At 39.0% G+C, this 14,692-nt stretch overlaps 1 protein-coding gene across 2 annotated transcripts; it reads right to left on the bottom strand.

The window, feature by feature from the left end:
- Window positions 1-7,890: 7,890 nt before the first annotated feature.
- On the bottom strand, window positions 7,891-10,664 carry LOC113078206 (ribonuclease inhibitor-like). Of its 2 annotated transcripts, none has more exons than XM_026250511.1 (3): window positions 10,463-10,664; window positions 9,635-9,796; window positions 7,891-8,070 (listed from the first exon to the last, which is right to left on the bottom strand). In XM_026250511.1, exons 1-3 carry the CDS (start codon window positions 10,516-10,518, stop codon window positions 7,893-7,895), a joined length of 396 nt encoding a protein of 131 aa, XP_026106296.1. In that variant the 5' UTR covers window positions 10,519-10,664; the 3' UTR covers window positions 7,891-7,892. The 2 variants fall into 2 exon arrangements, 1 of the variants encoding a protein (XP_026106296.1); XR_003281469.1 differs by lacking the exon at window positions 7,891-8,070 and adding an exon at window positions 9,376-9,404 and having other exon boundaries at window positions 10,463-10,661.
- Between the last annotated feature and the right edge of the window lie 4,028 nt (window positions 10,665-14,692).

The raw sequence follows: 14,692 nt of genomic DNA, 5'->3' as shown, positions 1-14,692 counted from the left end.
CAAACATGATAAAAGCAGATGTTTGTTTGCAAGCTTTGTTAAAGATTTACATGGAGCGTAGATGAGTTAGGACCGATAAAACATGTTACTATACAGGGAGTGCAGAATTATTAGGCAAGTTGTATTTTTGAGGAATAATTTTATTATTGAACAACAACCATGTTCTCAATGATTCCAAAAACTCATTAATATCAAAGCTGAATATTTTTGGAAGTAGTTTTTAGTTTGTTTTTAGTTGTAGCTATTTTAGGAGGATATCTGTGTGTGCAGATGACTATTACTGTGCATAATTATTAGGCAACTTAACAAAAAACAAATATATACCCATTTCAATTATTTATTTTCAGCAGTGAAACCAATATAACATCTCAACATTCACAAATATACATTTCTGACATTCAAAAACAAAACAAAAACAAATCAGTGACCAATATAGCCACCTTTCTTTGCAAGGACACTCAAAAGCCTGCCATCCATGGATTCTGTCAGTGTTTTGATCTGTTCACCATCAACATTGCGTGCAGCAGCAACCACAGCCTCCCAGACACTGTTCAGAGAGGTGTACTGTTTTCCCTCCTTGTAAATCTCACATTTCATGATGGACCACAGGTTCTCTATGGGGTTCAGATCAGGTGAACAAGGAGGCCAAGTCATTAGTTTTTTTTCTTTTAGACCCTTTCTTGCCAGCCACGCTGTGGAGTACTTGGACACGTGTGATGGAGCATTGTCCTGCATGAAAATCATGTTTTTCTTGAAGGATGCAGACTTCTTCCTGTACCACTGCTTGAAGAAGGTGTCTTCCAGAAACTGGCAGTAGGACTGGGAGTTGAGCTTTACTCCATCCTCAACCCGAAAAGGCCCCACAAGCTCATCTTTGATGATAGCAGCCCAAACCAGTACTCCACCTCCACCTTGCTGGCGTCTGAGTCGGACTGGAGCTCTCTGCCCTTTACCGATCCAGCCACGGGCCCATCCATCTGGCCCATCAAGACTCACTCTCATTTCATCAGTCCATAAAACCTTAGAAAAATCAGTCTTGAGATATTTCTTTGCCCAGTCTTGACGTTTCAGCATGTGTGTCTTGTTCAGTGGTGGTCGTTTTTCAGCCTTTCTTACCTTGGCCATGTCTCTGAGTATTGCACACCTTGTGCTTTTGGGCACTCCAGTGATGTTGCAGCTCTGAAATATGGCAAAACTGGTGGCAAGTGGCATCTTGGCAGCTGTACGCTTGACTTTTCTCAGTTCACGGGCAGTTATTTTGCGCCTTGGTTTTTCCACACGCTTCTTGCGACCCTGTTGGGTATTTTGAATGAAACGCTTGATTGTTCGATGATCACGCTTCAGAAGCTTGGCAATTTTAAGAGTGCTGCATCCCTCTGCAAGATATCTCACTATTTTTGACTTTTCGGAGCCTGTCAAGTCCTTCTTTTGACCCATTTTGCCAAAGGAAAGGAAGTTGCCTAATAATTATGCACACCTGATATAGGGTGTTGATGTCATTAAACCACACCCCTTCTCATTACTGAGATGCACATCACCTAATATGCTTAATTGGTAGTAGGCTTTCGAGCCTATACAGCTTGGAGTAAGACAACATGCATAAAGAGGATGATGTGGTCAAAATACTCATTTGCCTAATAATTCTGCACACAGTGTACACTACACTAAATAATACACTATTGTGATCGTCTGAATGAGAAGCTGACTCTGATTTCTTCAAGCGGTCATACCATGTTTACAATGGTAATGTTAATGGCTAGTGTGCATCGTCTTTATCTCTTAATAATATTTCTGCCTTGTAAGGTGATCATAATCCACATCAGATCTCAAACAGAAGTTATTTCAAACACTCGCTGCTGTCTGAAAGTGAGTTTCTGAGCTATTATTATTATTAATGTCTTTAACTTTATGAAATGATCCTCAACACTGATGCTCTCCAGACGCAGAGAAACTCCACCTTCATTCATAACCTCCTCTAACCTAAACTCAGAGACCCAGTTGGCCAAAAAACCCTGGCCGTTGTCCCAGAGGAAGACCCAGAAGTGACAGTGGAAACCAGACTGACCCTGCCTTTATGAAATTACATTTATATATAGAAACATGCATACACATACACACATATACTTTATTTTATATTAGTCTTCAATCCTCAGTTTGTAGTCAGTAAACATGATCACATTCAGCAGTCACAGCAGAAGTTTATTAGAAGTCTATTCAAAAGTTGTATGAATCTATTCTAAGAAGGTTGGAAGCTGTATTAAAGACAAACGATGGTATACACATTAATAAAATACTGTCTATTTCTAATGTGTTCACATTATTTTCTCCAACCCCTGTGCACTTAAAGGGATAGTTCACCCAAAAATGAAAATTAGCCCATTATTTACTCACCCTCAAGACATCCTAGATGTATATGAATTTCTTCTTTCAGACAAATATAATCAGAGTTATATTTAAAAATGTTCTGGCTCTTCCAAGATTTATAACGTGGGGTCGGACTCAAATGAGAATTAAAATAGAGGACTGTAACATTACTAGTCATGTAACATGTGAAATGATGTAAGATACTCACTTCAGTGTGTTGAGTGTACAGTGTTTATCCTGCAGTAGAGCAGAGATCTGATTCACTCCTGTGTCTCCTAGTTCATGTTCCCTCAGATCCAGCTCTCTCAGGAGTAACGGGTTTTTACCCACAATTCCAGTCACATACTGACAGCCTTCATCTGCAGCAGAACCCAAAAACCTGCAGAAGAGAAGATGAAGCTGGAATCAATTCAGTGTGCATTACATCACAAAACATTTAAAGATTGTCAATCACTGTTTGTAACAAAAAGCTATAGTTCAAGTTTAAACAGTTGAACATTTAAATACACAAATATTTTTAAGAAAGACAAAAGTCAAAAGAAACTCAGGGACAAAAGCTCACTAGATCATGATTCGCAAGCATCTGAAGATCTTTCTGGCTTTTAAGCAGGAGACGAGGAAAGTTAGCAAAGAGAGAACTAGCTTGTGACAGCTAAGCATTCACAGTGATATATTTAGTTGATCTTTTGATGCTGGCTCTTCCTATTATTATGTAGCAGAATTCACCAAACACTGGATTGCTGATCCACTAACAGAGAACATGATCTGGGTTCAGACCATCTCTGGATTAGGGGTGGGTATGAAAGTGACCAGCGGTATTATGTTGTTCCATGATGTGGATTTTGCTACACCGTGGATACCATTATATATTCATGCATTCAAATTTTGCATTTTATATAGTTTTGTTCAATTTGATACACTTTGCAAATTTGAACACAAATTATGATAAAGAGTCGAGGCTGAATGTTTTTGTCCTCTGTGTGCAACACCGTGCTACATCGAACACAGAGCATTATAACAGACCAAACTAATAGAACACAGATAACCTGCTCCAGTGGTTCCCAAACTGAGGGATGGTGTACAGTCAGCAGATTATTTTACAAAATAAACCTCTACAGGGTGATTAAGACTACACTGTATAATTTCACCGCGGCCACTTGCCTGATAAGTAAATAATTGAACACAAAATATTCACTCAACATTAACGCTCAGTTATCAGTTGTAGCAGTTGTGGTTGTATCAATAACAGACCACTAGATGTGACTGATGAATCAGGAGTTGTATTGCAGGGAGTCATGTAGACATATAAATGAACAATGCATGATTCTGCTCTAAGTGTCTACACCAGACGCGAGCAGCTCGATTTGACAAAAGCAAATAGTACTCAGTGATGTTTTCTGCTGTTGATGCGGCACAAAGCATATAGCCTTGTTGAGCATAAGAGACTTTTAAGAGGTTTGGGGAAACTATTTTCTCTACAAAAGATGGGCCTGGCAGAAAAAGTTTGGGAACCACTGGCCATCTCTAACACACAATGTTTAATTTAATTTAATTCATACAGGCCCCACTTTTTGAGAAAAACAATGGCACAATGAAATCCCTCACTTTTTCTAGTTATGTAAGGTTAAAATATTTTACTTGTAATTTTCTTTTCTCATATCACAATATAACATTGATATCTCCTGGACAGTGCAAAATATTATTATTATTTTTTATTTATTTTTTTTATTTAAGCTTATGCAGATACAGGCATTAACAGTTCATGTTCCGAGAGCCTATCGTGATCTGCAGCTGCTCAGGACTAGATATATAGGATAAGTGACATTAAGCATCAGTAGATTACAGTTTTTTAGCTGAGTAGGTGTTTGTTTAGTCTCTTCTTGAAGGCCTGAACATTCTTTGAGGTGATTTCACCTACCACAGTACAGGGGAGGCAGTTCCAAGTTGTTAAAACCGAATGAAGAAAACTCCTCCCCAAGCATTTGGTGTTGGACTTGGGGAGTTTTAGGGCGTGACTTGGTCGTGCTCTCCGAGTGGTTCGGCAAAGGAGATCAGGTGGGGGTAGCAGAGCTTTGAGATCCTCTGGACAGTTTTCAGTGTGCATTTTAAAAAGCACAGTTGTTGCTGCAACAGTTCTACGTTGGCTGAGCTGACTGATTGCATATTTCCTTAGTGCAGTGTCCTCATCCTCCCCAATGATTTTCAGTGCCTTTTTCTGGATGTTGTCAAGCTGCCCAAGGGTGGTCTGTGATGCGTTCATCCAGGCAAGGCATGAGTACTCCATGGTACTCCTGACTTGTGCCTTATAGACATTGGCCCTACCTTTAACATCAAGCTTGTTGGCCAACCTACGCAGAGCTCCAAGACGCTGTCCAGCACGCTTGCAGATGTTTGACAGGTGATTAGTCCATAGCAACTTCTTATCGATACATAGTCCCAGAATATTCAACTGCTCACAAAGGTCAATTCTGGTTGCCCCAAAAAAAGGTCCGGGCAGGATGGAAGCCTCTTTCTCGACAGAACCGTAGCCTTGCATTTGCTAGGCTCGAACGTGACCTTCCAGGTATCAGCCCACCTGCGAATATTCTCCAGGTCTTTATTTAGGGATGCTGCCACATTGGGACCATTAAGTGACGTTACTGGGGCATAAATGGTGGAATCATCCGCATATAGAAAAATGCTATTATCGCACTGTTCTACAACATCTTCTATGAAGATGGAGAATAATAGCGGGCCGAGAATGGATCCCTGGGGCACCGAGGCGTTGATTGGTTGAGGTGATGAGGACTGACCAGAGAGCACGACCTGGATGGACATTCCTTCCAGGTAGTTCTGTAGCCAAGAAAGTAATGGCCCAGTTATGCCTTTAGCAGAAAGTTTATCCAGAAGCCCGTTGTGCCAAACCTGGTCGAACGCTCCTTTAATGTTTAGTGCAACAATGTACACCTCACCTCCTTTGTCTAAGATGTTGTTCCACGTCTGCGACAAAACTGTAAGGAGGTCTGCTGTACTGTGGTTCGGTTTAAATCCATACTGTTTATTAGAAATTAGTTTATGGCGGAAGAGGTAGCCCTGGAGCTGTTTATGGACTGAGGATTCCATCACTTTGCTAAGGACTGAAAGGAGGGATATGGGACGATAATTTGTTGGGTCTGATTTTGAGTCTCTTTTATGTATTGGTATCACTCTGGCGTTTTTCCATTGTTTGGGGAAAACGCCATGTGAAAAGAGAAGTTGAAAGAGACTACTAAGGGGTCTGGCCAATTCTGCTGCACATACTCTAAGGACTTTTGTTGGTATTTCATCAGGTCCCATTGCCTTTGCTGGGACAAGGTTGCGAAGAATGTTTCTAATGTCTTTGGGTTTCAAATGCACATAGGCAAAAGAGGATGTTGGTTACTGGCACTGAGGAAACGATTGCGCAGATGCATCACGCAAAGTACACTTCTCTGCAAAGGTTTGGCAGAAGATGTTAGCCTTTGCATTGGCACTGATGTAGGTGGTACCCCGGTGTTCAATGACAGGGATGTCTGTGAAACCACTTCTGCCTGAAAGTGAATTTACTATGCCCCACCATTTTTTTTGAGCTTAGTGAGTTATCTGCAAGATCATTCCTCAATTTGGTGTAATACTCCCTTTTTGCCCTCTTTTCAGCTTGATTGAAAGCTGCTCTTGCCTTGAGGAACTTCCGTTTCATAGCCGGGTCATCGGAGGTCCGTATGTTGTGATAAAGCTTTCTTTTTCTCATGGCTAATCTTCTGCACTCTGTGTTGAACCAGGCTTTATCCCCGGGCTTTTTGGTGATGGTCTTGTTGGGAATATATAATGCCATGGCATCTCACAGTATAGAGGTAAAGTTTGTGCAGATGATTTCAGGATCTTCGTCCTTGAGAATGCTGGGCCAGTTAATATTAGTAAGGTAACCTCTCATTTCCCAGAATTGAGCCTTGTCATATCTTTATACTGTTCTCTTGTATGGCTTATCTCTGAAGACTGGGATTTGTAGCTGTATTAGAACTGGGTTGCGGTCAGAGGATCCCATTTGTGCTATGGTGGTAGTGGTTGCTGGTGTGTCAGAGAGAACTAGATCTAGAATATTATCTCCTCTAGTTGGTTCCCTGACAATCTGATCTAGCCCCAGACAGTTGGCGAGTTGTAAGGCTCGCCGTCCAGCAGTGTCTGTTATATTACTGCCCAGCCACTCGTGGTGGTGTACATTGAAGTCGCCTATGAGCATTACAGACTGTGCTCTATATTCGTCCATCACTGAGAATGTGAACTTGTCAAGGTAGTCCAAGATTTCACAGGAGGCACTTGGGGGCAGTATACAGCACCTATCAGGAGTGTCCTGGTTTTCAGAGCAACAGTGAACCACATGAGCTCAAAGTCATCAGGATCTCTAGCTGGATTATGATAGATGGATATTCCTTCTAGACAGTATACTGCTATACCACCACCGTTTTTTCCAGTGCGGTCTCTGCGACAGTTGAGCGAGTAGCCAGGGATCTGGATGGAATCATCCCCGTCTGGAATGGTGGAGTCAAGGAAGGTTTCAACTATGATGACTATGGAGGGTTTCTTCACTGAGCAACAGTTGGCAAGATCCCCAATATTGGACCGTAGTCCTCTGATGTTCACTTCAAGGATAGTCAGTTCGGATTCGCTAATTCGTTGTTGTGGTCCGTGCAGTGGTCGGCATTGGGTAATCCGATTGTTTCAAGGCTTTCTTTCTAGTTCTGTAGCAGAGGTTTGTCGGCACAGGGGGAGCTAACCCCTGTGCCCATTGGTACTCACCTGAGCAGTGCGGCAGGGATCAGTGCATACATGGCCTGATCCGAAAGCATCATGCGTAAGCAGAGGACTCATAACGGATCGGGCCCCAGGAGGAGCCACTTGGCCAGGGACGGGGTGATCGCACTATTAGCGATCCCTACTACCCCATAATGAATTGTGATATGAATTTTAGCTCATATCGCCCACCCCTACTCTGGATAGTTTTATTTAACTGATGTCTGTGTTGATGCAACAGTAATTCTGCTCATTATGAGAGGAACTCCAGGTTCAGACGTGTGTGTGTGTGTGTGTATGTGATCACTGATCCTCTCCTGACACACATCACATGTTTGTGGTCTTTCATAGATCTGCTGTAGAAGATCTACAGTGTTGTGAATCTGAGCTTGATGGAAATCAATGTACAGTGCATTCAGTAACATCAAAACAATCAGGATAATATCATACTGAATATTTTTCATGAGCGATGTCCACAATAACACAATCATAAATGTTTATTGAGACACCAAACTACTAAACACCAGCACATCTAGTGACCCAAAATGTCTGATTAACCTGTAACTTTTAACACAACTTAACTGTACAGACATTTATCATCAAAACAACAGCAGCTGCAGCATCTGATCTTTCATCTTTGATCATTTTGAACATTTTTGATGCAACAAATTGTATACCTACTAAATTAGTCAAATAATATAATTCGCATGCTTATTTATTTGGCATTATTTCATCAGGTCTCACCTCAGTGTGTTGAGTTGACAGTTTGGATCCTGTAGTAAATCACTGAGCTCCTTCACTCCTGATGGTCCAGGATCATTTCCTGTGAGATCCAGCTCTATCAGGTGTGAAGGGTTTGATCTCAGAGCTGAAGACAGAGCTTTATAACCTTCTTCACTGATACTGCAGTCTGAAAGTCTATTAGAAAAGATAAAAATGTTATTCTTCCTTATAACACAGATTGTCACACAAGTACATGTTCTAGAATGAAGAAAATAAAGATGCACTACGGGGATTTTGAACTGAATGGTCTCTTTTCACAGTAAAGCTGGGTAAAATTATATATTGGTGAACGTAAACTACAACAAATGCAATTTTACATTTTTGCAGTTTTAATTTTCCACAATTATAACCTACAGTTGGAATCAAAATTACTCAACCCTCAGAGATTGAAGCAAAAATGGCAAAGTCAACAGAGATCTTGCAAAAAGCTATAGAGAAGCTATAGAGAATAAATAATTACTTTAGAAAGTTTAAGACTATATGAAGATTTCCAAGACATTAAAAGTTCCTAGAGTCCTCAGCCTTATTCCTTAGATTAAAGTGTGTTGTACCAGAAAACCTTTGAAGAAAAACCACAATATCATAAAATGTTCAATCAGAGCAACTGAGAAAAACCTGCAATGTACAGCCAAAGACTTGCAAGATGACCCGATGAAAGGAGGAAAACCATTTCAATGCAGTGTGTAAGAAGAATATTAGACAAGTATAGCCTTCATGTTGAGACATCTTGCAGAATACCACTCTTGATCAAGAAGAACAAAAGGCCAACTTGAACTTGCTAAAATTCATTTTTGTAGACCTGTGGAGCTCTGGAAGAATGTTTTATGGAGTGATGTGACCAAACTGGAACCTTTTGGACCCATGGATCAGCGGTATGTCTGGTGCAAAAAAGACAAAGCTCATAAGCAGAGGAACACCATCTCCATTTACATTTACATTGAATCATTCAACAGATGCATTAATCCAAAGCCTGGAGAGAACAAGAGCTTGGACAAGAAGTTGGGTGGCTTGCTCTGACAGGAAGGGTCTAATCCTCCTAGGTTTCTCGCTGTCCTGGAAAGAGTTATGGTTGATGAACCCAGCTGTATAGAGAAGTTGTGATGAAACGATGGGTTATGGGGTTGCTTTACTGTAGCAGGAAGTGGAAACCATGACATTATGAAGGACATCATGGATTCTTTGAAGTATCAGGCCATTTTGACAAGAATTGTGATGCCTTTGGTGCAAAGACTGAAGCTGATTATCAATGGACTTTCCTGCAGGACAGTTATCAGTCATAGAATGTAGATCAGTGGCCTGTTCAGTCTCCAATTAGAATTTCATCATGATTCATCAATGTTCTGTTCTCAGAATCACTCAAAAGTGTATTAACAAACTTTCTCTAATACTTGTCTTGCAGATCACAGGGGTTGAAATTTTTGATTGCAACTGTATTATAACCTTCTTCAGTGATACTGCAGTCTGAAAGTCTTCAGAAAGACTAAATAAATAAATAAATTACAAAAACATTTATTACACCATTAGGATATTAACATTTCCCATCACTTCCAAAAATCAATCTGTTTGTCAATATTTTATAAATTTATCTACACCAACACACCAATTTCACATTACTGACCCATTCCTTGTGACACAGCACCTGATTACAGAGCAGCTGGAGCCTTACATTGATTCATGTTTAGATTAACCAAATTCAAACCTGAGTATCTGTAGTGTCTGTGAATTTCTCAGCAGACTGGAGATTTCTGTCACTCCAGTGTCTCCTATTTGATTCCTGCTCAGATCCAGCTCTCTGAGGTTTGAATTAAACGCTGATGCCAGAGCAGCACAACCTTCATCTGTAATACTGATGCAGTTTAACCTGTAGAAGAGAGAACACAACTAATTAAGATACACATACAATTACAGAAATTGCTTTAGCTACTACTTTTATCTGCCAATATTAGATTTGAATGATAATCACACTGTAAAATAAGTATTTAATTTGATTATTAATTTTTGCATTTGCAATTCCTCAGGCTTTATTTTGGTGGAAAACTCAACAGTGACCTTTAAGTTTCTGTGTTTAGTTCACAACAGGCTTATAAACACTTTGTTGTACAAATCTGGTAAAATCTGCCCAAAAATGTTGGAAATTACATGAACGTTAAACTAAGTATACCTTTCATATTCACGTAATAAGCTCAAAATAACTCACTCACAGGCATTTTTTATTTTTTACATTTAACAGTCATTCAGAACTTCTACTAGCCAGAACAAAAATATCAGAAATAAAACAGATTACTAAAAACACATCTTAGATTCAAATATATTTCATATTAAATCTGATTCTTAATTATTGAATGCTTTTCAGTTTTACGACTGTTTGGAGACACATAAAACAATTCTCCATAACTTATAAAACAGCATTTATTTAGTTTTTATTTCCAAATATAGCTCAGTCCAAAATGAATATTTTCAAATTTATGAAACTGTGGTTGGTCACTAAAGTCTGGGTAATTAATGGGATAACTTTTAAAATACTTACTTCAGCTTTTCCAGTCTACACTGTACATTTTCAAACAGAGTCAAGATGATCTTCATTCCTGGGTTTCCTAGTTTATTCTCACTCAGATCCAGCTCTGTCAGATTTGAAGGGTTTGAATTTAGAGCTGCAGCCAGAACATGACAACCTCCTTCTGTGATACAGTTGTTCTTCAGACTGCATACAGAGAAAACACTTCAGTTTTAACCTGAATATTTACCAGTATGTTTTAAATGACAGTTGACAAATACTAGTGACGATGATGATGATGATGATGGCAATCGCATTACAAAAGTCACATAAAATGGGGTCATATAATGCTACAGGCACTCTTACAAGTTGTTTGAACTGAAATGTGTTGCCAGTGTGTGTACACAACCACCCTATAATGATAAAAATCCCCCAAGTGGTTTTTCTGTAATATCTTTAAATGTTTTCCCCTTTCTCAAATCAAGCACTCTGACCGTGTGACGTCACACGGTCGGAGGCCCCTCCCATGATTGTTTGATTGACAGCAGCGTTTCAGCACGGACTGGACTTGTCTTACCTCAGACCAGCCCTGAGTGAGCTGTCATCAGCCCGAGATGCAAACGAGCATGATTCCTAAGTGATTGAGGTGATTTGTTGTTGGATGTTATAATGAACATAGCAGTAGTCGCTTACTCCCGACATCTGAGCGACTGAAATCGCAGAGGATTAACTTATGGTTGGAGAAATGAAAGAAATGCGCCCTTGATCTAATTGCATTTATGTTCGCACGAATCCTTCATGATCCAGCCTCCAGCACTGAGTATAATGTATTTAAATGATTCATTGAAAATCACCTTTCCTAATAGTGTGCTAATTAGCAAGTTTCACAATGAATGTGGCTAATGCAAACAGTCTCACAGAGAGCGATCATAAGAAAGGGGCAGAGTCAGCAGAGCTCATTAGCATTAAAGGAGAATCCCACAAACCAGCCTGTTTTGAAAAGAGCTGTTTTAGACAGGGTAAAAAAGGTATTTTTTATACTAACATTGAGAAATTTTAAAGAAACTATGTTACAGACTTTTCATTAAGGCTCTAAAGAATCATTAGCCTGACTACGTCAGACTTCCTACTTCCGCTCAATTTCATTTCGCTTCTGTACTCAGTCTGATACAGCGTCAGAGCTTTCTGTTTGCCACCGGTCTGGAAACAGCCGGGCCAATCAACGAACAGAGGGCGGGCTGAGAGCCGTGACGTAGATGCACAGATTAACTTCGCATAATCTGCAAAAGTCGTTTACAGCCATGTTCACTCCGGTATTTCGCTCGCATCATCATGTGTTTACAACAGGTTTACAGTGTAAGTTCAATCATAGATTTGAGTTCGATGCATGATGTCTGTGCTTCGATGCGGCTGTACAGGCCAATAACATACGTCTTAACTAAACGTATCTGATTGGCTTACGGGTAACCAATGATTTTAAACTTCAGACAAGCGCCCCCTAGCGAGAGAGAAAACACTTCTCTATTATGCCATTCCAGACTCTGTCTACGAAGCAAAGTGAAGTAGCAGAGTCTGGTATTACCAGGCTAAAGAATCATATCATCTTGTGGAAAATGGGAATTATATGACCCCTTTAAAATTGCTCTATACCGAAATGAAAAGCTTAATTTACCATCTTGAAATAAAGCTTCATGTCTGTAATGGTTTTTTTTTTTTGCATTATTGACACACCGTTTTCCTAATTAATGTTGTTCAGTTTGCTTTGACGCAATGTATTTTGTTTAAAGCGCTATATAAATAAAGGTGACTTGACTTAATGTCTGTATTCAGTTATTTCTCTGAATAAATTATGATGTGTATATTTTAATGTCCTGATTGAGCAACATCTATTTCAGAGTCTCCAAGATCACGCATAAGTTTACTAGCATTAGCTACTGTTTCCATGTAAAATGTTGTATGCTACTATACAAATAAAAACACTATAACAGAATTATATAAACAATTAATAACTGATCAAGGCGAATAAAGGTATACGTGTATACGAAGCATAAATATTTCTTCAGATTTCAGAATGAGCACTTTGTCATTTGTCATATGTTAAGGTCATGTACATCTGATGTTTATCATGTTCATGATGTCGCTACTGTAATAAACGTAGCTTTTTAATAAGTAGGGGAAATTCCCTTGAGTGTTTGTATTGTAAGGATGTACACGGATACTTCAGATTTAAAAACGCTGACTTGATATATGATGTTTTCTCGTTAAAATCATACAATTTCCTATTAATTCAATAGAATATTTACACACACTAGGGATTACTAATATGGCGGTGTGGTGGCTTCACATTCATGATGTCATGATCAATCTAGTTCTCTATTCTAGATCAGTGATATACAGTGTTGTGAATCTGAGCTTGATGGAAATTAATGTACAGTGGATTCAGTGACATTTAAACAATCAGGATAATAAATCACACTGAATATGTTTTTCATGAGAAATGTCCACAATAACACAATCATAAGTGTTAACTATCGAGGCACTAAACTACTGAACACCAGCACATCTAGTGACACAAAATGTCTGATTAACCTGTAACTTTTAACACAACTAAACTGTGCTGACATTTATCAGCAAAACAACAGCAGGTGCAGCATCTCATCTTCAATGTTTGATCATTTTGAACATTTTTGATGCAACAAATTGTATACCTTACTAAATTAGGTCAAATAATATAATCCACGTGTATAACTTTTTTTAGCATTATTTCATCAGGTCTCACCTCAGTGTCTTGAGCTGACAGTTTTGGATCCAGTAGTAAATCACTGAGCTGCTTCACTCCTGATTCTCCAGGATCATTTCCTGTGAGATCCAGCTCTATCAGGTGTGAAGGGTTTGATCTCAGAGCTGAAGACAGAGCTTTATAACCTTCTTCACTGATACTGCAGTCTGAAAGTCTATTAGAAAACATGTTATTCTTCCTTATAACACAGATTGTCACACAAGTACATGTTCTAGAATGAAGAAAATAAAAAGATGCACTACAGGATTTTTGACCTGAATGGACTCTTTTCACAGTAAAGCTGGTAAAGTTATATACTGGTGAACTCAAACTACAACAAATGCTATTTTTAATTTTTGCAGTTTTCATTTTCCACAATTATAACCTACAGTTTCAATCAAAATTACTCAACCCCTCAGAGACTGCAGTATTTTAGAAATACAAGCTTTTCTGAAGATCCCAGGATAAACAGTTTGCTGACTTTAAAAGTAATATATTAAAAGTCATAATGTCAATATATAATCTTATATAATGTATTATTTTGGAGTTATAAGATTTTAATAACAGAGCTATGTCACAATTATTCAACCCTTATTCCAACATGCCGTTTTACTTGGCAGTCTTAAGCCTCCAGGTTTTCATCCAAAATTTCTTAAATGTGTTCCAAAGGCAAACAAAGCTTTTATGTTTTTGGAACGACATGGGGGTAGATTTTCATTTTGGAGTGGAGTATCTCGTATCTCTTATTTGCATGGTGGGGAAAAAAACACAATTATGTCTTTAGAAACTCTATAAAAAACAGAATTAGCTTGAGCTGTTACACATACACAGAGTTAACCCATGCATGTGCTGAAGTTCAGTAGCAAAAATGGAAGAAGTCAACAGAGATCGCACAACGCTACAGAGAAGTTATAGAGAATAAATAACTGTATTACTTTAGAAAGTCTGTAAAGGCTGTAAGAAGATTTCCAAGACATTAAAACCTCTCAGCCGTATTCCTTAACTAAAAGTGTGTTGTACCAAAAAAACTTTTTAGGGTGTTGAAGAAAAACCACAATATCATAAAATGTTAAATCAGAGCAACTGGAGAAAAACCTGCAATGTAAAGCCAAAAACTTGCAAGATGACCCGATGAAAGAAGGAAAACCATTTCAATGCAGTGTGTAAGACGAACACTAGACAAGTACGGCCTTCATGTTGAGACATCTTGCAGAATACCACTCTTGATCAAGAATAACAAAAGACTGACTTGAACTTGCTAAAATTCATTTGTGTAGACCTGTGGAGCTCTGGAAGAATGTTTTATGGAGTGATGTGACCAAACTGGAACTTTTTAGACCCATGGATCAGCGTATGTCTGCTGCAAAAAAGTCAAATCTCATAAGCAGAAGAACACCATCTCCATCGTCAAACTTGATGGTGGATCAGTCCTGTTATGGGGTTGCTTTACTGCAGCAGGAAGTGGGAAACCATGACTGTATGAA

This window comes from Carassius auratus, unplaced genomic scaffold, assembly GCF_003368295.1.
Source record: "Carassius auratus strain Wakin unplaced genomic scaffold, ASM336829v1 scaf_tig00024642, whole genome shotgun sequence".
In the NCBI taxonomy this organism is placed as follows: Eukaryota; Metazoa; Chordata; class Actinopteri; order Cypriniformes; family Cyprinidae; genus Carassius; species Carassius auratus.
Note: the sequence above shows the minus strand (reverse complement) of the source record. Positions and strands in the feature narration are given on the sequence as shown.